The following is a 26,231-nucleotide window of genomic DNA, read 5'->3' as shown; positions in this document are numbered from 1 at the left end:
GAAACATACACCACTGCAAACCCTTATACTCTGGGGAACGGATACCTTTTCCTGTGTATTGAGTACTAACCTTACCAGAAAGGAAATACGAATTATGTAACTGAGATGGTGTGAGGGAAGCAAAAGAAGAAGTCTCAGTCCAGAAGGCCTGCTCAGTTCTTGCCAATTAATTCTTTAAGAGCTCCCAGAAGAGGATTCATTTCCACAGCTATAACAGCAGCTCCATGAAAACAAGCAGCTGCTCAAATGTAGCAAGAGCAAGCTACAGGAGTTACAGACTACCTACATATGTGCAGAAGAATCTGAATATTTTGACAATTGCAGCCTCTTGATTTGGAAACTGTTAGTAATGCATACCTTAACATCCACACAGACAAGCACACTGTAAGAACCTAACCTGGGGGAGTGCAGGCATCAGCTGGAGACTGAACAAATGTAGACCGTCTTTTCGTTGGCATGGGCAGAGCCATCTTCTGCTCTTTGTGTTTTGCCAGCGCTGCTTGAACTGCTTCTGTGTGAATATCTGCAAAATGGAAGTTAGTGTACCTCGCTTTGCAACAATTGCTAGCATTCCACATTTATGCAACACCCCTCATTTTACAGGACTTCCCAAAAAACTATGTTTTGCCACCTCTGAGTAACATTTCCATTTTTTCTAATAGGGAAACTAACTGAGCTTTCTAAAGTTAGCAAACTGATAGCAGAGCCAAGGTTCTTAACCTGAAATCTTCTGGATTAGTCATTATATTCCTGTCTCTCTGACAACTTTTATAAGCAGTCCCAACCCCCAGACTGTCCACCTTGACCAAGAAGTATCCTTTTTTTTAAAAAAGGCTTGTGCATTTTAACATATGTACATAATCTAACAGAGTACACCGCCCCAGGTACAAGCCTAGCCTATAAACTGACAAATTCTGAGCCAGTCAGGTCAGACTTTGGAGAATCCTGAATGGATACAGATCTTAGGTAAATACGCACAGCAATCACCAGCTCCAGGAAAAAATTGTTACCTGTCACTTCTTTGAATCTGGTTACCTACAGAGATGGTTAAAATAGACTTTCAATTGCGCGAAGAACTTGCACTGAATAGCTGCATTCAAGCTATAAAATCAGGAAGGCAAAGAGTTGCTTGTTTCTTCTACTTAGCACTTTTTGCCTCAGCAGCTGCAGCCCTGCAAGTCTGATGTTTCTTTATACAGAACCATCAAGGTAGGACTTTCCATCACTGGATGAATCATCAACTTGACTCCTTGAAAGGACACTGTATGCTCTTCCTCTTTAACAAAAATCCCGGGTGAACTCTTGCCCTGCCCTTACCAGATCGATAGCGTTCATCTCTGGCTCCCCCTGAGCGAGCTCGGTGAAATTTGGATGAGGATGACGACGATGCTGAGGCTGGAGTTGCAGATGGAACAGGCATCTGAGTTCTGTTTTCCTTCTGTAATGCTGGATCAACCCCTGGAAAACAGTCCACAACTCTTTGAGGGCAGAAAAGAAAAATAGCCTTTTTTGAGCATACTTCTTTGTTTTGCTACATAATTACAGAATTTCACATTTTCTGTAGTGAAGCAAATCTAACTAGCAATATTAATACATCCGTCCAATTATACCCTAATCACTTAGGACATGCATGTCCCTTCTTCAACCTTATTCTTAAGCATTCCCTTTCCCCTCCCTTTTTCTTTCCTGTTTTAATGGGTTAAGTAAATGACATAAAAGAATTTATAACAAACCTGGAACAGGTGACCTGATACACATTTTCACATAATTTATGTAACCCATCAGTAAGAAAGGGAGATGAAGTTATTTTTAAAGAACTCACTACAAAATACAAAAGGTAGTAAGATTCAGATAAATCTTGATAGATGAAATCAGCAGACAAAGCAGGCAAAATCTGCAGTTCCAAACACTTTGAGCCATCCACAATGAACATCAACATTTTGTGATGTAAGATCTGTATAGTTTTGCTCCCTATTTTGCCATGTTTCCAATGGGAATACACTCATCATTGCATTAAGACAGATCAAAATTAGCAGGTTAACTTGTGGTCAAATGACATATGCAAATCGCTTTTAGAGATCATACTCATTTATACCAGCCTCCTCTTAGATAATCAGAGAGCCTGGACTGAGGAGCAAGATTTTTAATTCCAAATCTCAGTTTACCCACATCCAAAAGAATCAGCGTGTATCCACTTCTGAGATTCTGGAGCAAATCCGATTCATACCTATAACAACTGTGTAGTTTAGCATCTTTGTAACATCATACATTGATATTTAATACAAGTAGAATAATTCTTTTAAAAGTTCTAAAACTGGCAATATCCCCATTATTTAATATATCCTGTTCCTAAACCATAATTCCTTAGAAAAAGACACACTATACTTTGCATAGCATCAAGCATACTAAATTTACTTAAGCCCAGACTATGCTATCTAAATGCAATCAAGTATCTTCCTTGGATGCCAAGCTGAACTCATCTAGGACACAAACAGCAGAGTGGAGAACTGCATTTTTTACTCCAGACCAGACTATATTTGTTTTTGTCACAAACTAGAGAGCTTTATTTCGATTCAAAGACAAGACAACTTCACAGACTGAGAAGAAAAGCTTAATGCTTTCTGAACATTCAGCTATTTATGACTTCAAGTACCCACTAGATGTCAGCAGCAGTTTTAACAATTTTAAATGAATTATTAAATTCATACTCTGTTCTTTCTCTTAAGTCTTGCAAAAGCACCTCATCTGTTCTATAGAGCATCACAAGGTAAGCATGACATTTCATTCACAAACGGATTGAACGTACCTGTATGTGACATGACATGCCAAGAGTAAGCTCTTTGTTTAAATATTTTTTTATGACATAATAACGTGTTACGGCAGCCTAACAAAGCATACAAGCACAGATCAGGAAAGCATATAATGACAGTAAATCATAAATGGTTATGCAACAAAGCAACACAAGTGAGCTAAGCCTGGCAGGTACTAGGTGACTTTATTTAGCATTCCCCTTAGAATAATCCCACTATAGCTACAGTTTCTGCTGGCAGGACCTGAATCTACAGAGACAAGAAAAAGAAATAATGTTACATTTGCTGTTACAGGATGTTATGGATTTTTAATTGCCATTAGTTTTTAATTAATAAGAACTGGCTGCTTTGCAATCTCTGCAGTTTGTTGAAGGGAAAGATTCAATTTTTAATACAAAGATTTTTAGATTAAAAGAATCAGTAAAAGCATCATGTATGATCAACAAACACTTACATTAATAACAAGGACAAAGTGTTGCATTCATCTGACAGAAAAAAAGCAGCAGGCAAACCTGTTTTTCTGCTGCTTTGCATACAGAATTGAACGGAAGTGATAATGTTGGACTGGCTATTCCTTATAACGACATGATTTTTCAAGCTACGTCTGTAAAAATTGTGTCAAGAATAAACGCAAGTAACTGAGTTTTCAAAGTTACTCTGAACAGTACTTCCAGAATGGAGGGGCAGCTCTCGGTAGCAGGCACGCCTGGATAAGGTTAGTGTGATTACTGCTATCTTCCAGTGTTGGGAAGGCTGAGAACTCACTAGACAAGCAAGATTTCAAAGACCTGCAGGAGCCATCAGCTGGATGAATCTCAGTTCTGCCTTATGGAAGACATTAAGGGAGAATTTAGGTATTCCTCTAATTTAGTCCTGGAAAGGATTTCCAAGATGGAGGAAACTGATTTCCTAGAGTCAAGTGTTAAGCTTTATTTGCAAGTGTGATATCCTTTAGACTTAATAAGGAAGAAAATAATTCCCCATTTGTAGTAGCTGCAAGTCAGATCGTGTAAATGAGTGAAACACTCTAAACAACACTAAGCTGGAGCGCGTGTACATGATTTACAGGTTTAGACAAAGCTGTTTTATCGCTGGTTACTGTTCCTCATTAGCTCCCATTTGAAATAACGAAATGCTGAAAGACACAGGGAAAAAAACAAACAAACTAGTAAAACTTTATAGAAGAGCTCTGCCAATTGAATTTACTGGTAGTCCACTATACACAGGATGGCAGGAAGGACTAAACTTTTTTGAGACAGGAAATAAATGACAGCCTACTCCGGAAGTGAAGAAGAAATCCTTCATTTCCAAAGTGCCATGATTTCAAAGGAATTATGCACTAAAACAACAGAAGCTGTAATATTCCCACTTTGCAATATCCATGAATAACATGAAGCAGAGAAACAACAGAATATGCGTTATCAGCTCAACATTCAGGTGAGTTCTCAGAACTAAATTAGCTTCAAATGCTACCATCAATTTCCATAGGATTACAATTGCACTACTCTTTGATGCCAACATCTTTCCCTGATGAACTGGAATACAAGCAGTACTGGATCACATTCATCTCACCTTTTCAATAAAGAAAGTAAGTACTCTAATGTTCTCTTTCCAAATGTGCTTGTTCCAAATATTTTAAATCATCCTGAGACTAGAAGACAAGAGCAAAAGCACAGAACTCCAGCAGCTACATAAAAAGGTTCTGACAGTCAGTCCGGGCTTGGTGAATGATTTCCTTTACGCATTAGCAGAGGAACCCAGTGCATTACTCTAAATAGCAAGAAAATGTACTCAGCCAGTCTATGTGCAAAGGCTAATTTTGGCACAAGGTATTCCTGCATCTGCATTGTTTGAGCTAAGGAGCTGTAAATGTTTTTCCAGATTCGCAGCAACATAATATGGAGAGCAGCTATTTCTTCAGGCAAACTATGCTTGCCTGTAATCTGCAGCAAAAACTAGTTTCAAGAGGTGGTTAGTTGCTCTATCACCTCTTAGTTCCAGAACAGTGTATCTATCTACCCAAAATACTGTAGCTGATGAAATTGCTTTAAAAAATAAATCCATTATATCATATAACCAATTTGCCTTGAAATTATATATTTAATGTAATAATTTCAACACTGGATTGAAAGTTTCTAGTTTCCCACCTCTTCAAACAACTGGCTTCTCAATCAAGCATATTTTTTTTATTCATATAGCTGGATTTTCTCATGCTCTGTACACATCTCAAAGTGCATCTGCCTTGAACCTATCTGAAACAAAAATATCAAGATATTTACCAACCAAGTCCTAAATTCGATATTATGTCAATACGACTGTAGCTGAGCTCCTCCTATATTCCAGTCACTACACACTGTCTCGTGCTCAAGAACATTTTCACCATGCCTAGCCGAACACACCTCTGTTTCAACCTCGCCAGAAGAACGCTTTGTAAGTTCCATTTCAAATACACTTTCATCTTTTGCCTGACGGCTTACGATTCTGCCAATAAAACGGAAAGAATTCAAGCATATAGCAGGCTTCTATAAAGAGAAAGTACAAATCAGACCGAACAAGGCCCACCAGTGGCTCAGGACATTTCAGTGAACATTTCTCCTCGGAGATGACAAAAAGCAAGAACATTGCCACTCAGCACTCTCAGTTTTAATACCACTGCATTACACCTTTTAAGATAGACATAAAAAGTATTTGGTCCTCACTAACAACTGAGGATAACTTGATAATGTCAGATTTACTCCAACAAAGGCAGTATTTCAAAGCATCTAGACCCCTGTTCGTTTCTAAAGCTCATGGTTTAGCTAGAGTTATACACGTTCAGAAAGGCGCTACAGATGACATGACAGTAGGGTGCTGTCTTCTTCTCATTTTTGTAAGTGGTTAGTCAGTAGTGTAACATGAAATGAGCACGCTTTGGTCCAGGCAACAGTGAAGTAAGCGGCATTACTTAATATGCACAGCCTGGGAAGCTTCTCAAAATACTTTCTTCAAAACCTTTTTGTGCAGCAGCCAGCACATAATAGAGGAACAACAACTCTGGTATCACAGCTCCATCACTTCAGTAAGTTCCATTTACAAAAATGGATGTGGCACCAGGAAAACATGTATCTTTAGGTAATTAACATTGTTGCCTTACCTCTAAAATAATGAGGCAAGCTCCCAGAGGCAATGTGAATGGAGTACAGATTTAGCAATAAGAATCTCCTGAATTATAATCCTGACTTGCTCTGACATGTCATCATACCTTCCTTTGTCTCATTTCACATCTATGAAATGGAGACATACATTAGGTAACATTAGGATGGCACTTTGAGAAATATAATGCACTAAATGCCAGGAGTCAATGTTTTTCTGTTGGTTTTCTGCTCATTAAAAAGGTGACCTAATTCTTAATCCCTCATGCATGACTTCAGGATTTTTACAACAGGAGATTCCCCAGTATAGGGACAGCTGAATACAGGACATATAAAAAGCTGGAGGGCCGAGTCAGAACGGCAGTCAAAATGCCATCTTAATTAGTGACCTGCTATTGGTCTCTAGTTTCCTCCCAAACTTCAGCTCATTCTGCAGCCTTGAAAAGCACGACAATTAAAGTAGCAGGACCACAGATGGTCTTGCCAAACATTTTTTCCTCCTAATTAAACAACATTTTCTGAAACAAACCAAACATGCATGCAAAGCGACAGGCATGAGGGGCACAAGATCATGTTGACAAATGAAAAGCAACTTGTAGAGCTTCAGCCTCCCCTGGACTCCACAACAAAAGCAAAGCTGCCAAGTAGGCAGCTGCACATATGAAAGGAGCCCACATCTCCTTCCAAGGCTCAGGTTCGCCACTGATACACACCTTGAACGGAGAGACTGTAAGACCTGCTTAACGAATATCTACCTATAAAGACTATGAGAGATTAGCCGTAAGTATTAATTTTGTTTTCTTTAAATAACAGATTTGATACAAAGGAAGCAACTGAGTCTTCAGAGATTCCTATCACATCATCGGTTCAGGGAGGCAGTTTTCAGTAGTCAGTGATGTTTATAAGAAAATCTCAAAGCTGAAGGCTAAAATACAATTTCTGCTTGCACTGCTACCTTTGGTACGTTAGCCTAGGCAGAATACACTACTCTTCTGCACATAAAGCACCTCCTATGGCAATAAGAAACTTGCACAAGGCTTCAGCAGACAAAGAGACTCAGCATTTGTTGAATATACAAACAAAACAAAGTTGAGAAACAACTGGGATGGAGAAGACCAGGAATGCAAACATCAAGTGTTTTGGAGTGGCAGAGTCTAGAAGCTACCACATGACAGGGGCAGAATTCTTTTAGGTTCCTTAAGCAGCTGCCTGAAGTGAACTGCTGCAATTTCGGCAGAAAAAAGCACGATGATCTTTCCTCAACAGAAGCAGTGTTGATGGTCAATCAATAAACTTTCGCTCTTTTTTCTTTTGGCAGTAGTTCAGTCTCAGTAAATTACAGTAAGTTAAGGCATAACTGCCTGTCACAATCATTTACCCCCCTAAACTGCAAAAGCCAGACACATTAGCTTTTAATGGTTAAACATTATCAGCATGTCAGCAATGTAATTATTTTGGGTGAGCATCCGCATATTAATTATTGGACATGCTTTTAATCTTGTCCTACAGTTTACAATTATATATAATTATTCTACATGGAGTCAGCCCTATTGCTAAGGATCTTCAAACCAAAAGAAGCTGATGTAAACAAAGTAAATGAATTCACAGAGTCAGGTAAAATAAGCTAACAAATTATGCAAATGCTAATGTTTCTCAAAGAAGAAATTAAGAATGGCTGAAAGCAGGGCAGAATACAGACCAACTTTGTAGTTAAACCATTTTAAAGAAGTTTAAGAATCATTCTTGAGGGCTTCACACTTCGTGACTGATTCAAAGCCTTTGACGTGTCAGCTGACAAGGGAGTAGGAAGTGATTTGTGTATGTGAGAGATAAAGACAGGGCATAAGAAGTGTTGAAATACACAGGCTCTGTCGAGACCCACAAACCAGCTCTGGAATTTCCAGCAATCCCTGGAGTTTAGTACGATCCAGCAAACCAGAGGCAAAATGCTCTGCCGCCCATGACTTCATGGCATCTGTGTAACCGCAATGTAATTGTTAGATAACTAAGAAAACATATATCAAAACATAATGGTTTAAAGTTAACAGACGAAATATCAACGCTCCACCACTCCACAGCCATTTCACAGGTTTCCTTTAATGTCAAGGTTATGCAAAATAATTATTCTAGTTGAAAATTATCATTCTAGTATCTACCTTGGGTTTGTGGGACATACGGAGCCAGAAGCTTTGCTCTCTTCTTCTCATATCCCTTCTGTGTGATGTCCCCTAAAACCAAGAAAAGAAAAGTTAGATTACTACTGTCCTCACTTTTTAGTCTGAGGTTTGTTTGGTTTTCTTTTCAGTGACAAGAAGGTTTAACCTGAACATGCCAACACACATGGAGAAGAAAACCTGAGACTAAATATATGCAAGTATGTTATGAGTTCAAAGTCTCTGAATCACAGAATTTCTATAACCTCCCTTGGGATTATAGATGTGCACCATATGCCATTTAAATGCAATAATTTGAATCAGAACAGCTATCTAAATGGAATATCAAAGCAATGAAAACCTAAAAAGGGAAACTCAAGGCGCATGAAAACGTTCCATAACCGCAAAGCCAGCTATGGTAACAAAACAGAATAATTCCCAAAGAACAGGGCACAGGAAGGTGCAAATTCAGAGTCTGGTCTTAAACTAATCAAATTGATAACAGCATTTAGCAAATAAAGTAAGCCCAATGCAGGAGGGAACACTGTTTAGAGCACCGCAGAAAGCTGAGCTCACCAGACTAGGATGAACAGAGACAATTTCTAGACTACTGCCCAGCAAGCACACACTATGATCCAGAAAATCAGACTTTTAATCATGCCTGTCTTAATATTCAGTGAAAGTAAGTTTATGGGGGCAGGGTATTTTTTTTTTAACTTATTAATAGCTGTAATTCCACAGATTGCCAACTAGGAGAATTATGCAGAAGATAGATGTTTGAGTTCCACAGATGCAAAAACTCTAGAGGAGAATAAATACTAGTAAACTTTTTAAAAAAAAAAAAAAAAACTAATCTGTCTGACCCCAGAGATGTGCCATCTGGCTGCTGTCTTTTGTTTTAATTTCTCACGTTACATCTGAACCACAAGAAAGACTGAAACCTTGAAGGGATTAAAACAAAAAACCCTGCAGCATTTCAAGCCTTTACGTAGCCTGACCTGCACTCATAACCTCATCTCTCTTGGGGCCAAAAGATTGGAAGCGATCAAATATGTAGCAATAAGAAAACAGAATTATTTCACAGTGCTGACTCCTACTAAAGTTAAGCCCACATTTGTATTATAGAAGAAACCAGTGATCATATATGGCACGCTTTCTTTGCCAGGAGCTTGATTATTGTGAGGCAACAGCGTGTTAGATATTGAACAGCCCAGGTCACTGTACTGTTGATTACTTTGCAGCATCTCTCTGCCAGACACTTTCAGCCTGATCCAGAGGATCACACCAGAAAGGTGATTAAAGAGTTTAGGCTCTGAGCCTCCCAACATGGCCCAGCATCTCTGCTAACTGGCCATTTTGGTTATAAAGGTGGCTTTGCAGTATCAAATGTCTGGAAAGGGAAGGAATCACTTTCTTTACACTGGATAATCAAGCCTCAGAATCATTTAAAACACCTAGACCAAAAGTCTCAAAGTTGAAAGGAATACTGCTTAGTGGAGGGCATGCACTTGCGCACAGAATTTTATCGCACTCCTCTCTTACTATGTTTGAGTCAGGCCTCAGCAAGTCCAAACAAATCCAGCAACAGAAAATTAGAATGTCCGTGAAGCACTGAAATGCCAACCAAAGCATTAATTTTAATGCTCGATTGCAATATATAGCTCAGTTAAATTAATCCAGCTCACAAGAAAGGTATGCTGCCAGTGTACCCCTTCAAAAAAGGGCTACGTAAAGCCAATACCGAAAGGACAGCATTTTGTTCAAACCAACTGGGTAAGCTACTACATCCACAAGCTTTTCTGAGATTCCTCCCTCCATTTGCAAAGGCAGTTTTTATTCCCCACACACATTCATTTGGGTAGCAAATGGACCAGGGTGACTTCTACTTCAGGAAAAACAAACCTGCACAGAAAAGGGGAGGGTTTTTTCCTTATAAGCCAACCCACAGATTCATTTATAGCTTGTTATTGTGTGATTAATTTTTCCATAAGATTTAATTGGACACTTGACATTGGTGGTTGCACACTATATATAATGAAACTTCTGCCATAGAAAGTTGTTGAAATTACTAAGGAACACCATGAGTAGTACCTTACTAAGGAATACCAGCATTCTCAATTTAAGTACTACTAGCATCACACTCCCCATTATGAACTGTGAAGCAAAGTGTTCCTTCTATAATCACTTGTTCCACACTAATATCCGAAAAAACAGAACATACCCTTCCTCACAAGAATGCAAGCCCTGCAGTTTGGAGTCACACTTGGAAATCTGAAGTTATGGGAAAATGCCACTGAAAAACAAGAAGGTAACTCAGGCCAAAACACCGTTTGCAGCCTTAGTTATGACGTGAGCCAAATAATTTATATTATTGTTTGAAAACTGGATTTTCTGAGCAAACTGAAGTGAACTAATGAACCAATAAAAAAAATTCTAATGCTATTTGACAATAGCAGGAGAATTCCAATGTAGGGAAACCCAAGCAACAGAAACGAGAGTGAAAAATTCTGGGGCTTCCCTGCAGCCTGCGTCTTTCTATTCCTGAATTTCCAAATAGACTCTGTAAAAATCAACTGCTATTTTGACAAATAGGTTGTCAGTCTGGACCACCTGCCTTACAAGATCAGAAACTGTAAGGCTTACTTTTAGACTAGCCCTAATGAAGTGAAACTAGCCCGTAGAGAATGAAAAGGTTGTTTACTCTTCAGAATACCAGGAATGCCCAGAGGAAAAACTCATTTGCCTATCAAGATCGTCACTGCAGACCGTATTTCCATACCGAAAATGTGGCTGGAACAAAGAATTCTGAGACATTTTGCTCACTTCTGTAGAGCCAAGTGTCTGCCTGTCCAAAACAAGCTCCCGGTAACACTTTCATTTTTCTTTTAAAATCCAACTCATTCTGAATGTTACCCTATCAACAAATGCATAAAGTTATCTTTCACTACTGGAAACAGATGCTTTCTGTTGGGGAGAGGAGAGAAAGGCGCGGGAGCAATTTTGCAGCTTTCTGAAATACTGCTCAAAGATCCCAGTAGCATTTTGGCCTCACTTGAGCATGAAGAGGATGTAGCATTTGATAGTGTACAAAAACTTAGGGGAAAAAAAAAGCCTGATAAAGTTCTTTACTCAGGCATAGCCACCAGCACAAGTTAGAAAACAGAAGACAATTAAGTGTAATAGGAACTCCAGCCAGACACGGGGACTAAGACTATTAGGAAAAAGCACGTGCGTAAGGCATGGGTGACAGGTGTAAAGTCATCTCAATAAAATTATGATCCGATTACTACAACCACAAGAGTTATGCCTAAATTGACATCACAAGTCTTGGAAGCAAATGTCCTTTTAATACGCTGCACAATAGGAATGAATTTATTGTGTAAAACCTCTTCTCTCTAGTCCTATGTAGTCCAAATTTGGTATCAATCTGCTGAGACAGAAACCAAAGATATACAAATAGAGAAACTTTCTTTCGCCCCCTCTCTTTTCTACTGATCGACAGGAAATGGAAACGGCTAGATTTGAACATAAATGAGGATTTCCTCACAGAGTATCATAAATTACAGCAACAGGAAGAGAACCAAGACAATAGGTCTGCAATCTCAAGAACCATTCCCTCCTGCTACATAAACCTGGTAAATTATCAACCCTGCTTCCATAAATTCAATGCTTTGTGACATATGTTGTGCAAAATTTTTCCAGATAGCTAAAAACCCAGCACCCTAATAACCACATCCCATCTCCGCACAGATGCGAGACACAGCACTACAAAGGAAGCTTTTGCAAAGCAAACGAGCGCCGACAATTTAGCTTTAAAACAGTGCTGGTGTTTGCTCACTCCTGGGAAAGAAGCTACAAACACCACCACTTAATGCTGAGGCAGTCTTTTGGCCCTCTCCCAGCTACAACTGTTACTGTTCAGTTGTATTCTATATTTATCTATATCTTAAGCTAGCCATGGTTATGCCTCCACAAGCTGAGGCCCTGATAAGGAAAGGGCATTCTTGTCTAGAAGAAAGCAAAGCTCCAGCTTCTTTTTAGATCAAACCCTTTCACCATAACCAGTCCTAAGACTCTGGTGTATTGTGATTTTTTTTTTTTTTAAAAAACGACAAATGCACACGCGAGCTAAGCTGAATGCTGATACAGCTGAGGTACAGGCACTCATTCCTTGCTGACAGCTCTGTTACCACGATGGCAACGTACAGCTCAGGTGCGGTGATGTCTTCAGCTTCCGGAGATAACTGGTACATTAAAACAGGTCAAAGTGTAAATACGGGCCCCCTTAACCACCATAACTCTGTTCATCAGCCCCACACATTACTGTTTTCTTTACTGGGCTACACTTCCACTTAGTTGTTCCCATCCCGACCAGTGCAAAATTCTGCTACCACCTTCACTTCACCATTACACAGGTTGACTGCATCCTTCTCATCCCAACATATGAGAAACTTTCTCCTGCACGGGCTCTTCAGCTGCCAGCTCAGAACTTCTCTGCTCATTTACACAGCACTCGGTGGACGAGCTCCAGCCAGCCTCACACAGCAGGTCCTCCAGCAGCAAGCTGGCCCTGGCAGCACTTTACCTGGACTGGAGAGAACATCTTTCCCATCACACATTGCTTGATGCGTTGCTTCATTAGTCCCTCCTCTCGCTATGTATCACAATACTGTTCCCCTCTTTCAACTGCAATTACAGACGCATTTAATCTCTTCTCTCTTGTGCCAATTTCTTCACGAGACAGTAAGAAAAACTCTACTTCAAGACACAGCAGATCCTGAAAATACATGGGGTGCCCTTCTGTTGAGTCAGAACGGGAAACAAATCTAGACACAAAGCTTGCAGTTCAATCAAGGAGCAAGACTTCTTTCCTCACTTGGAGCGCTGGACTACAATCCTGACAGCAGACACCTCCATCATGAAATCCAAGAGGCCCTACCTGTTTACGATTAAACAAGTGTATCTTTGAGAAACAGGACTGCCTAGAAAAATGCAAAAGAGGCTTCCAGAATTCCCCTTTATATGATTCACATTTCTTAAGAGAAAGTTGGAATTGATCCTCATCATACAAATCCAGTCTGCGTTTTCTGACTATTGAGAGGGCAAGAGAAAGGACAAACTCAGCAACGACCAAACAAACAAACAAAAAAGCCCACAAAACCACAACAACCCACACAGGGTGGTATGGGCTTACACAGGGCAGAAGGAAGCCCAGCAAATCACGACTGATCAGCCTTGATGTTACACCTATATTCAAATCGCCCAACACAGAGGCCTGAACCGTCAGGAGTCTCACCGCCCTGTGACGCCAGGCTGCTTTTCAGCAATTAGAGTTGATGATCTATTCTGAACAGTGGTGCTCAACCAGTGCAAGGTGGTAACACCAGCTAATCCTGCTGCGCTCAGACAATGCTCCTCTTTCAACATCCCTGCTCCCCTTCCCCCCATGGAATGAGAACACTGAATCATTTACTGTCTAACAAAACCATAATTACTACAGTGGAGAAATTAAGGAAAATGATCACGTAGTGCACAGCATCTCCCCAACAAAGCCTCTAAACACTTGGCTGTATCAAGTAAAAGATTCAAATTTGAAATGAGTTTGTATGCATTAAAAAAAGTTTGTATACATTTTTTTAGAAATTCACACAGTTCTGATGTTTATAGCAGTTTAACCTAACAGAATCCTGGAAATGCTTCTAGTACATCCACTATCCCCAAAATATGTATAGCTATTCTCTTTTAACAGCAAATAATGTAACAAGCTTACAATAAAAACAGGAAAATAAATTCTATTATGACCACTGCATTTGCACTTCAGATCTCTCCCGTATAAATTACCTTGATGACTTTGCCTTTCTTCTGTTTCCTATTCCCCTGCTTGATCTCTAGGTGCATATTACCTGCAAAGTCTCCCCATAGTTTTATTACCTCTAATGCACTCTCAGAGAATACAAAATAAAGCCTGGTTTTGCACAGCTAGATTTTCGATTTTCTGTTCTTGGCTAGAAGTAGATACCAAATCAGAGATACTGAAACCCAAAAGTGTAGCTGAAAGTCTAAAATGTTCTTCTGTTGTATGCCACATTTACACAGACTTTAAGCCTGCGTGGAAGTGTTGGGTGGCATGTTTGAGAAATGCCACGTACGGAGGGTACGTTTCCTTCAGCACTCGGACTGTCTCAGCTATGGCCTATGCAGAAATTAAGTATCAAACCAACCAGTTCATCACTTCAGTAACAAATGTTGTCACCACTCAGTGTTTTTAAATTAGTTAGCATGTCCTCAATCGCAGGCTCCAGCAATCCAAAAGACATTTAAATCTTTTTTCTGAAGCCATGTGTCCAGAGTGTACCTGTTAAATGGCCTTGCAGTCCCAACACTCTGGCTCTAGCTATAGCACTAAAACTATGTTTGAAACAAGTTTAGACAATTCCCTCTGTTTAAGGCCAAACGATGACACAGCTTCGAAGATTCCCTCCTCCTCCTATCTGATGAAGCTGTGTATCAGGTCTGAAGACAATACCAAGGTCTTCCATCTATACTGTCTTCCAGAAAAAATGTCACTGATTTCTTGAAAGAAAGCCTTACTCACTCTATATATCACACACAAAAAAAAAAAAAAAAAAAAGGCAAGGAAAACAAACAGAACAGGTTTGTGCTTTGCAGTTTCCCTTTAACAGTACCCATCTTTTCCCATTAAGAACATGAATAGGCTACTGAAAAAACAGCAAGCCTTACAAAGCTGTGTTTGTTAAGCACAAGCATTATACTGCTACAGTTTCAGTACTAAAAGTTTCACAGACAGATCAGCTCCAGATTAATTTATATACACTACAAGTCTACTTGGCTCCAGCACTGTGGGGACTCTGTTCCCCTGTTTCAAAAATCTATTCTAAAGGCTTATGAATGTTGCTGTACCAAATTAAACTCTTTTAATCCCAACATTTATTATTTCAAAAGAATACAATTCAAGATTAGATGTTTGTGGCACAGTCTACCCTATGCAAATGTTAAATGACAGACTGCCATACTGCAGGGGTCTATGTCTGTGTCATTTAAGGTCACAACTTGCACTTTACTACAAGCCACTTACTATGCTGTAAGCTTTTTAATTTTGCTGGTGGTGTTTTATATTTAAACAATAAAGGCAGCTACTAGAACTACAGTGAAAAATCTCTATCGTACAGCAGCATTTCAGAGTTCCAGATGATTTACTGTCCTTGATTCACCCGTCTGGGCCTGTGTATTACGGGTAGTAATCTTAGACACCATATGTGATGCATCACCAAACTGGGTGAGCTAAGGACAGAGTCTCATTTTCCTTGTGTGCGTGGGCAGGGGGTGACCAATGAAAAAGAGGTGCCACCAGACGAATTTCAACTGAAGACCTTCCCTTCCCCGCAAAATAGAAAACAAATGGTACTCTATTTCCATTTCTGCTGAAAATGACAGCAGTCTTGGTTAGCAAAATGAGCTCTCAAAGGCTTCACAAGACCAGAATGCTGAAAAATACTTGGCAGCTTACCACCATAAATAAAACTGTCTCCTATAGAACTGTAGTACAGTTCTGTTGATTCTTTGGAGCAAACGTGAGAACTCTAACATACATAACGCGTGCCTGGCTTACACAGCATCGGCATGACCCTGGTATTCTCAGCAGTTAACAGTTTCTCTAAAGGACTTTCCCTCAAATGAGTACAGAGCCAAGCTTTAAGCCATATTTCCAGTTCATTCATATGTAAGAACTAAGAAGCCAGAAATACTTTGCCCTTCAGATCCCTACATAGAGGCAAAAGGAGGCACAGTGCACTTGTATACCAGCAACTCAAACCACACTTTCAATGGAAGGGTAACATCTACCTTTACGTGCGTTTTACAAAATGTTCCAAAAAACTCTTAAGAAAACCTTTAAACCTATCACTAAATTCTAAGTTAACTAATAAACTTACTAAATGTTCCGCTTACAACCTCTAACAAACATCTGCAAAAATGCAATCACTGAAGTCAATTTTATAAGCTATTACGTTGCAAAGTGCAGCCGTATGATGTGTTACCCATAAAATCAGCATATGTGCATAAATAGCTTAATTCCATATACAAATAATAAATCTTGCATCTAACCCCACACTGGAAAAAACAACAACTTTTAAATAGCTATAATTTGTCATGGGGAAAAAAAGGAAAAAATGCATTTTCCTTTCTGAATACTATACAGGGCACAAAACCAAGGCTTTGCCGCAAAATAGGATTTTACAGAATCTATTCAAGAGAAGTGTTTTCATCTATTTTTACTAAGTAGTCAATGAGAAGTATGTGGGTTTAGATGTAGGAGCCCTTAGCAGTTTACAATATTAATTCTGCACCAAAACAACACGTTTAAATGAGGAGAAACAGTAAGTACCACATACATTTACGCAAGAACAACTATACTCACATTTATATAAAGCATCACATAAACCACAAAGTATAAAAAAAACACAACCAAAAAACCCCCAAAAGCACACGGATGAAGCAGTTCTGTCCTAAGAAGGCAGGATCTTTTTTTCTGGCCAGTCTCCTGATCATAGGCACTAGCAGAATTTCACAGTTATTTAATCCTTAACACAAATGCATGTGATATCACTAGAATCAAACAGAAGTTTCCCAGGAAATGACTAAACTTCATGCAAGACTAACAGCCCTGTGATTCAGCACTTGTTCAGTAGCTACATCATTGTCTTCCTCAAGGTAGAAACTGAATTATTAGAACATTAGTGTTGATAACCTTCTGCCAGGAGTTGTCCTTCCAGCCCAACTACAAAAGATTGCACATTAGTAAATGCTTTGCCTGTTCTAAACCACATACACTTTCTCCACAGGATAGTCTGGGATTGACAGATGATTTTCCAAATCAAGCCTATTCTTAACACAAAAATAAAGACAAAAAAGTGGAGGCACCCAAAGACAACTGTCTTACTTCAAAATATTTAAGACCCGTGTAGAAAGCCTCCCACAATTACAAAGTCAAAAGATTCCTTTACTTAGGTTTACCACAGCCTGCAGTAAACAACATTCAGTGAAGATCTGGGGCTCTGAAAAACATGGTAATTGATTAAAGTCAGATGTATGAAGCTTTCACCCCACCCACAGCAATCTGCAACACCACAGTTTCCAGTCCAAGGTATTCAATGAAACCAAATAGTCCCTGGTATTTAGTTTGGACTGTTCTGCACCCTCATTCCAGGGAAGGTAGGGCCTTCCTTAGGACTGTTTTCCTCTCAACTCTCTTGCAAAGAAATGGGATCACATTTTTGCAGCCTTCTGTTCAGCAGCTAACATGTCCACAAAAATATTAGGATATTACCATAGTAGATCTGCCTGGGATGAGATTAAAACAGAAGTTACAATGGATTTTATCTTGTGTGCAAATCCTATCACCTACCCTTTCAAAGCTTATGTATTGCTATATTTAATAATTCTCTGAAGTGCACTTCAATTTTTTTTTTTTAAACATAAGCCAACTGCCACAGGTGTTCACAGGTGCTGGCAACTTTCCTCCTCCAAATCTGACACCAAGTAGATTGTGAATTTCCAAAAGACTCTCAATGGTTCTCTGAAACTGAAGCTGGTTTTAGAGAGACACTCACAAGACAAAAGTCACAACGTGGTCCAAAGTCCTTCCTTCTCTGTATTCCAGGTTGTGACACACTTGCAAATTTACTGGCTGATTGCAGCTAACCCAGAATGTAGAAAAGAAGCCTGTGATTAAAAAAAAATCCTTTTTAAGTATTTGATCCTTGACATTCAGAATGCAAACTATTTTTCCCTTACAGCAACGTTCTTTAACTCTACAAGTTACAAAAATAAAGCAAAGAACCGAGTTGCTGAAAGAATGCAGGTTACAACTAAGAGAATACTAACCCTAACCTAAGAAGAGAGATTATAAAACTAACTGGTGTCCTGAAAATAAACTCTTGCAAAGCCCCTGAGAGCAAAGTTTGGAACACTAGAATTAAGTTTAATTGCAACCCCCAAAAGAAAACTCAGGTACCCAGGGAGTCTGGAGTAACTGGGCTGAGATGGGCTAAGAGGTGAATTTCATGGTAAACTCATGAGTAAATTTGATTAAAAACTAAGTAACTAACAGCTCAGAGAGCATTTTTTTAAGCAGCCTGTGCTTAGAAGCATCTGGTGGCCATTTCTGGAACAGGGGAACTCCATTGCCTAGATATGGAAAGCTACGGCACTACACATTTTTCTTAGAGCTGTTTTGGCAATGAAAAGGAACATGCCTGCTGGTTCACCTCACTTCCAGAAGAACAACGCAGCCACTTAAATGACTTTGTCAGCATTGCGACAATGGCAGAAAAGGAAGGTTGAATTACATTTGGAAAGGGAATGTAGTGTGTTCTGTTTCTGTCTTATCATTATAAATAAGACTTTCCCCATCTGATCAGCATTTAAAAGAGTTATTGCCTAAGTGACTTTATTTCTATTTTCCTCAAAGGAAACAACAGCAACACATAGCTGCACCATTCAGAAAAGTAGTTTGGATATGTAACCCATTTCAGTCCTTCTAAGTCGAAAACAGATACTGTAGCTGAAGTTACTTTCTGTAACTAAACTTTAGATTCTTGAATAAAATTCAAGAATGGGAGAAGGAAGAAGTTGAGAATAATTATTCCCCTGTCTATTGATCACATCCTGTAAGTGTTTCTCATCACCAAGTATTCAGACATGGAAATGCAACCCCAATCTTCCTTTAAGCACAATGCTGGCAGAGCACTAACCCAGTTGGCACATCACACTGCATCGTAGCACAATAATTACATACTTCCAGATGCGCAAACGCTATCTGAAATCATAACTGGATGAGCCCGATGGTTATGCATGATGAAACAAAGAAAACTATCTCAGCGAAAGCATTAGTGCTAAAAAAAAAAAAATCCTAAGAATAAATTTTTCAAAAGTGAAGAGGCAAGACATCCATTGCTACATGCTTTCCCACCTGCCTCCTGCCCTGATTTTCCCAAAGAGGTGGTACCAAGTGTATATTCATAAGGATGTCACTCCCATCTCACAAAAAAGGGCAGCAGAGAAAACGATGGCTGCTTCAGAGAGCAAAATACATTGCTTCCCCCCTAGCATTCACGAATCTGAAACGCAAACCACAGGTAGCTTACAGCATTAACAAGTGCACACTCTAGGATACTTACCATTAAACAGTATTAGTCACCATAGTAGGATTCCACTACTTAAAGTAATACAATTATTAAACTTTTACCTGGCCTCAAATTAATCTGTAACACTAGTAATTTGACTTGCAGAAACTCCCACCAAATTCCAGAAGCATACCTGACAAAAGGATAAGTGACAGAGCTGGTGAGCAGCTACTAAACTTTTTTTGGATTTTGCTGCTTTATTTCTTTTAAGCCTGACCAGTGCAAACAGAAGCACTGATAGATATCAAGAGTCATTTGCACTATGTTAAATATCCTTAGACCTGCTCTGCACATGGTAATTTAAAATAACACCAACTCCACCCCAAATACAGTTCTACAAAAACAGATCTACATTCAAGTCAATGGAACACAGCACCGTGCAGTGACCCTTGCCGTGTAAAAGCCCGGGAGCCTTTACAGGCTTCTTTATGCAGAGACCAGACCATCTTTTCTGGATTGAAGAGCACTCCCCATTCAAGTTGGTTACAAGCTTGGGAAACCTGATTTAAATAGAAAGAGCAGAAGAAAAATGAAGTGCACAGCCTGGCACAGGAAGCAGATTTCAGGCCCTGCACTCAGTACAGGCTGTGTTAAGCTTTCAGCTATGTTTACACCAGCAGCCATGGCTTCTTGAGGAATTTCACTGCTAAGGAAACCATGCTGGCATGTCACCAACAAGCCTAAGAAAACCCATTATTCTGTCAGCTGCAATGTTCTTTACAAGAAAGATCATGCAAGGAACAACTTCTGTTTGAGGATCTTTCGATATGCTAAAGAAGAGTCAACGTCTGCTTCCGAAGCACTTTGTTAGGATGCTGGATAGCAGGATGTGGCAAGATCCTTGTTACGTGAAAGCCTTTAAGCTGTGTGGAAGAGCAAAATAATGTGCAAAACACATTATAACAGCAAAGGTTTGAACCCTCACACCACAGCTTAACAATTTAGCCCTATTTTGCAAATCTACCACATAGCTACTGAGCTGGACTACTTCATACAGATCTCTGCCAGCACACCAATTCCCTCTTACTAATTCTGCGCATCAATACTTCTTTAAAGAAAATAGTTTAAAATTGTTGGTACAAAGTAGCTCCGCCCCATCTGCCTTTCAGTTAAAAAAACATGCTATTAGCATAAAGAGAAGGAATATTCAGACCAATAGACATTGCTGTCCTTCCACAATGGTAGGACCCCAGCAGATGAATTTTTCTTGCCTTGTATCAGTATATCACCACCGTCACAATATATTGTCACAAAATTCTGGGAGCAAGTATCCTTTCTTGATTGACACCAGTGGTCCTTGAACCTAATAGGCTTAAAGAAAGAAAGATCTTATTCAACAAGTTATCTCCAAAAACACAATTACTACTTTCAGTGAGTTTTCCTGCTATGGCCTCTTTAGGGGTGCAACATCTCCTTTCTCAGTTTAAATAAACTGAATTCTCAAATGTCTTATTTGCAGAAGGAAGGAAGTGTGGAGAAATCAGTAAGAGTATTTAAGGGCACAGAGTCAGCAATTTGCCAGAAAGAGAAAGAATGCAAGCAAAATGAACAAAAGAGCCTGCAAAAGAAACTGCAGATACAGATATGATTTAGTTTAAAGCTCAATCTTTGACAGCAAACTAATAAGGAAATATTTGCAGTAAAATAGTCTTCGAAAATATTGCATATGTTTATTATAAAATTTGCCACTGCAAACCTGTTAAAAAGTGTTTCTGAGATCACATTTTCCAGTCAAGCATTCACATAATTTTCTCTTGTGGATTTTGCTTATCTTGTTGATTTTTCCTTAGTGAAAAACAAAGCAGAAGATAACAATTGAGTAATCACAACGGATGACTCCAAAACACCTCGCTTGAGAATCTCAGCAGTGGGGAACAGAGGTGCTCAATAAAACAAAAAACAGAAGATGACACAAAGCTCTGGACAATAACTGCTTTGTTTACACAGCAAATAACTAAAATCTCTGCAAAAGTCTACAAGAGAGGCTAAGAAATCATCTCATCTGAGTTCCTGACAGTCCTTCCTAGCCCTGGGTCTACCTAGACCAGTATTTGCGTAAAGCTGCTTTATTATTCCAAATTACTCAGAAAATGGGACAGCCCTTTGCTCCTCTTTGAAATATAAGACCCTTCTCATTACAGAAGGTGTCCTCTCAACAGTCCAATGACTGGTTCTGGTGTGGTTGGTTCTACAGGCAAAAGTAACCTCCCTTCTGGAAGAGCAAAGCTATCACCATGACACAGATTAGGGCCTAATAATCTCGCTGACAGAAGCCTCATGAAGCACAAATTGGACAGCTTCCAACAAAACTGTCGTCACTTTAGAGGATCGCAGAACAGGGATTGGCCCTAACGATACATACGACACTTGTAATATTAATGAGTCAGCCCTCTACCTACATACAACAGCTGAATATCAATGAAAAAGCAAGCATATTTTACATCTGGCACCTGGCATATCAGAACAGCAAGCAAATACTGCTTGGCTGGATAAGCAAACACCTAACTACAAATATTCTCCAAATTGTTTACTTGATTGTGATGTTTCTACATTCTGCTCCCACGAAGGCCAGAGACATTTGATATAGTGGAAATAAACTCACTTTGGTTTATTTATAATAAAAAGGAAAGAAAAAACAAACATGTTCCTCTAATAATGAAACAGCTTTCACTAGGTAAAATGAAAAATTCCTGTTAGTAAACTCAGCATTGAAGAATCAAAAGACAAAATTAGCTATAAACGAATGCGTTTTAACAACAGATCAACTGACCCAGCAAACTGGCCGTTTGGAAAGTAACATTAACCAGTAAACAAAGATGGCCTCTGCCAGAGGCCAGAATGCTGACTGCATTTCCCCTTCATTGTTTCCATCTTGAATCACGAACACCAGATTTCAGAAGGCTCAAAGTGGGATTCAGTCACAGCTCAGGGTTGTCAGCTGAAAAGCATAAACCCCTGTACAGGCCTAATCAGGAACTTACCGAGTACAACGCAAAACAACTGTGAGCTTGTGTACTGAAGGCAGCTGCACAGTTAGAGTAAAAACACAATCAATCTCCAAGCAAGTTCCAAACATTTTTCAGGCCAAATTATCTCATGTACTGAAAGGCAACCGATTTAAATCAGATCTGCCCTCGTATTCTGTGTGCTTCACTTGAACAAATATCTATAATTAGAATGAGGAAAATGCTTATTTCTGACAAGTAAAAATTTTACAGTGTATTTGTGTACAAGCTGCAATCTCTCCAAGAGAGATAAAATATTATTTCTATACACTTACAAAAGCAAAACAGCAGTGTAAATAAGTAAGTGCTTTTCAGCCCTAACAAAGTAAAAGCTGAACATTTCCTTGACACCAAAACACCCGTGTCGGCACTGCTTATTTGCTGGCATGAAAGCAAGACAGGGCTGGAACTGAGCACGAACTGATTTCTGTCATGACAACAATCACTTCCAGATTCAGAAGTCCAACATCACTGCCTCACTGTAAGCATGAGGCAGAATGGGAAAACAACTGCTGGTAGAGTTCATGTCACTAAGGGTTTCTCTGAAACCTGCTGCTTCCCACACAGCACAGCTGACTGCTGCTCTTCTATTTGTTTTTCACTAGAAAATGCATGGACTGGTATTTACAGGCAAGAAAAGTCTTGTTTGGATTTGATATAGTATCTGCTTGGTTAGACTTTAGCTGAAGAGACGAAAAAACTGCGGGATCTATTTTATGGTTAAGTTTATGTCAAACTTACTTACAGAACAGGATGAGCTTCTTAAAAGTTCTATCAATAGTAAATCAAAATAAATAAAACCACATTCCAGATTGTAAGTTAATCAGAACGTTCTCTCAAGTTGACCTCACATGTACCACTACAGGGCAGAAAGCCTGACAAGTCTGCTAAAAGCTTTAAAAAGCCTGAATTAAATATTAATATTCTAAAAATGATGAAGCCAGCACGAAAACACAAGTCTCCTTTGCCACTCCAGTTCTGCACAGCCCAGAGCTAGAGATGAAAGATTTCTTGCAAACAGGCATGCTTTTTTATTTAAAACATACTAGATGGTATTATGAATAAAACAGGAAAAAAGCAGGCTATAGCTGTACAGGTTGGGAACTGTAAGCTATCTGAAAAAACAATAAGCAACAAAATGCATTCACAGTAAACTAGTAGCAACAGTTAATTGTTATGATGCCAGCTAATGAAAAGCACAGCCAAAAGGCTATCAATACCAAACTGGCCTTATAGTTATATTTAGTATAAGAAAAAAAAAAAACAACAAAAAACCAGCAAACTGTGCTGAAGATAAAATTAGAAACCCTCCCCTTCAAAGTCCCACTTTTGATGTTCATTCATATTCAGAACACTCTTCTTCAAGCTAGGTACCTGAAAAGACAAGCACATTAAGACAAATATATTCAGCTCTTTGTCAGAATTTTGCTTTTGCCTTAATCTAACTTCAGGAGGAAAAATCTCCATAAAGGAAAAGGACATTGATAGCACTACTGTACCACACTTGGAGGGGTTTTCTTGTTTTGTTTTGTTTTGTTTTTTGCTAGTTAGGTGTTTAAGATGCTCCCTTATCTTTCAGTTCGTTAACAGAGAACTATCCCTGTTCTGTCCACTTTAAGAATGCCTGGTGTGTCAGGTCTTAATAACAACACAGAATGACTTGCCAAAAACTCCCAAGAAAATCTTCTAATTGAGTGATGACATCAGTTACTTAATTTTAATGAGAATGAGATCACATTTTTATTTCTCTTTCTATAATAAATTTAATGTGAAGGTGACTGTGCAGTTTCTCTTAGCAACAGCCAATCTCCCTCAAAGGTATAAGCAGTATTACTTTAAATAAGGTACTGATCTTTGTTTATTCCCCATTAGCACTTAACTCTAGCAGTATTAGCCTGCTTTTATTACTAAGCAAAAAATATCCAGCCCTTCAGGACATCCATGTAAAACAGAAGCCCAAGAATGTCAACCTTATGGTTCTCACTGGAAAAAAACTGAAGCACTAGCCAAAGTTTCTTTAGGTAGAGACAGAGTAAAATTTAGGAATATACAACTGTAAAGCGTACAAAAAAAGAAAAAAAAAAACACTTAACAAAAGCATCACCAGAAAAAGCAAGCTAAGAATTGCAGAGGGGTAAAGTCAGGCTTATCTTACGACTGAAGTGGGGACACAGGAGTGTCTGATTCCAGCTCACACCATAGCTGTTGAGAAAACATGAGGGAAGCCACAACTGAGCACAGGGTGCAAAGGGTAACTGTAGGTGTTTGGTAAAGCTGCTTTTTCAGCTCCAGAACATGACGCTGGCAAAGTTATCTGATGTCCATGGTTTAATTCCACCTTTCTTTGGGGTAGTAAAGAAGGCAGGGACTTTCCAGGCCTCTGCCTCTAACTTAGTAACTGCAGGAGTTTTACCTCTTCTAGAACCTGGAAATGCTACAGAATACTGTGGTCTATGCATCTGAAGACTTGTCTGAAGACACCGGCTTATTATTCATTTTAGTATCCAGGCTTTCCGTGGTCATGCTCCAGCATGCTTCGTTACTCCTCTCCATTCTATTTTGCACATCCTAGACACCAGCTTTCATTTTTCCCTTGGTCACACAATCTTTCACTAATACAAGATCCTCCACCACATGCTAATTTCTTATCTCTTGCCATTCAGAGATTGGAACTTAACATTCTCTTTTGTTTCGGTATTTCTGCTATAGATGACAACATTAAAAAGTACTTGCATATTAACCATCTGTTACTGTACCTAAGCCATAATCACTAGATACCAGCCATTTCAAAGAGCACTACAATGTTTATAAAGTAAGTGTGTCAATGTAATAATATTAACAGGGAGAGGCTTGTACCTTCTTTTACAAAATATTATATGCAGCAGGATTTGTTTTCAACTACAAATGTAGTGGTCTTTCCATAGCAATTTGAAGCACCACAGATAGCACTACACATTTGGGGGGTGGGAGGGGAGAAGCAGGAAGGGCTAAGGAAGTGTTGACAGCAGTAATTTAAGACAAGATATTTTTCCAAGAAAGAAAAACTAGAGAATTAAAGTCCAAATAGAAAGCTTGCAATCAAGCAAAAACACTGAAAAATGAGGAATGCAGACAACAGGCATTGGTTTGGAATACTGCCTTCCAATTTGTTCAGTAGAACTTGCCTGCTGACTCCGTATGTTTCATATGAGTTAAATTTGTGCCATGCTACTTAAGACTCCTGAGAGAAATCATGATGTTTGGGAAATAAAGCAGCTACTGCTCTTCAATATCCCTTGTACAACAGGATCATTTCTTCTTAAGCATTTGGTGTTCTAGAAGCACAAGACACTACTATACAAAAAGAACCACAAACAAAATAAATGTCTCAGCGCAAACCAGCTTAGATACCCCTACCAAACACGATACTGACCCCGCCTTTTCAGGGACAGCCGATTTGGAGCATCCATAGCCCCCCCTTGCAGAGTGTAGTACCTCAGTCTCTTCTCAAGAAACTCTGGACAGACGTCCCACCTAGCCCCAGCCAACTCTGCCAGAGGAAGAGACAACAAACTTCTGAAATCCAAGACACATCCTCGGGTAGCTATCATCTTCACGAAAAACGCACAAATGCGCAAAAGCCACAAAGAAAGAATGTGCTCACCTGCACTACAGTTCTCTGAAGTGATATCTGTGTTAATTGTGCTCCGCACAGATAATGATTGAATATTCCATGTTACAAGCTCTAAAGGAAAAAACCAAACTAGCCCAGAAACAGTCTGTAGAAGTCTCCCCTTCAACTACAGCAGACAGTACTTTACTAGGGATTCTTAGGACACTGCCGTAACAGCTATAAGTCACTCCAAAATCTTCTTTCCATGCAGAGGGAAAGGAAATGGCAGAACAATGCAGATTTGGAAGTGTGTCTAATCTGTATTGGATTGGTTTT

General features: G+C 39.2%; 1 protein-coding gene across 4 annotated transcripts in view; it reads right to left on the bottom strand.

The window, feature by feature from the left end:
* DIP2B (disco interacting protein 2 homolog B) overlaps positions 1–26,231 on the bottom strand; it is a 70,498-nt gene that overhangs the window by 30,790 nt on the left and 13,477 nt on the right. For all 4 annotated transcript variants that reach the window (XM_064498473.1, XM_064498474.1, XM_064498475.1 and 1 more), the window contains 3 exons: positions 8,098–8,169; positions 1,318–1,458; positions 398–523 (listed from right to left, as the gene is read on the bottom strand). In XM_064498473.1, the coding sequence (XP_064354543.1) occupies positions 398–523; positions 1,318–1,458; positions 8,098–8,169 (339 nt within the window). The remainder of the gene's footprint in view (positions 1–397; positions 524–1,317; positions 1,459–8,097; positions 8,170–26,231) is intronic.

Source organism: Dromaius novaehollandiae, chromosome 28, assembly GCF_036370855.1.
Source record: "Dromaius novaehollandiae isolate bDroNov1 chromosome 28, bDroNov1.hap1, whole genome shotgun sequence".
Classification (NCBI taxonomy): domain Eukaryota; kingdom Metazoa; phylum Chordata; class Aves; order Casuariiformes; family Dromaiidae; genus Dromaius; species Dromaius novaehollandiae.
This window is presented reverse-complemented; position numbering and strand designations above follow the sequence as displayed.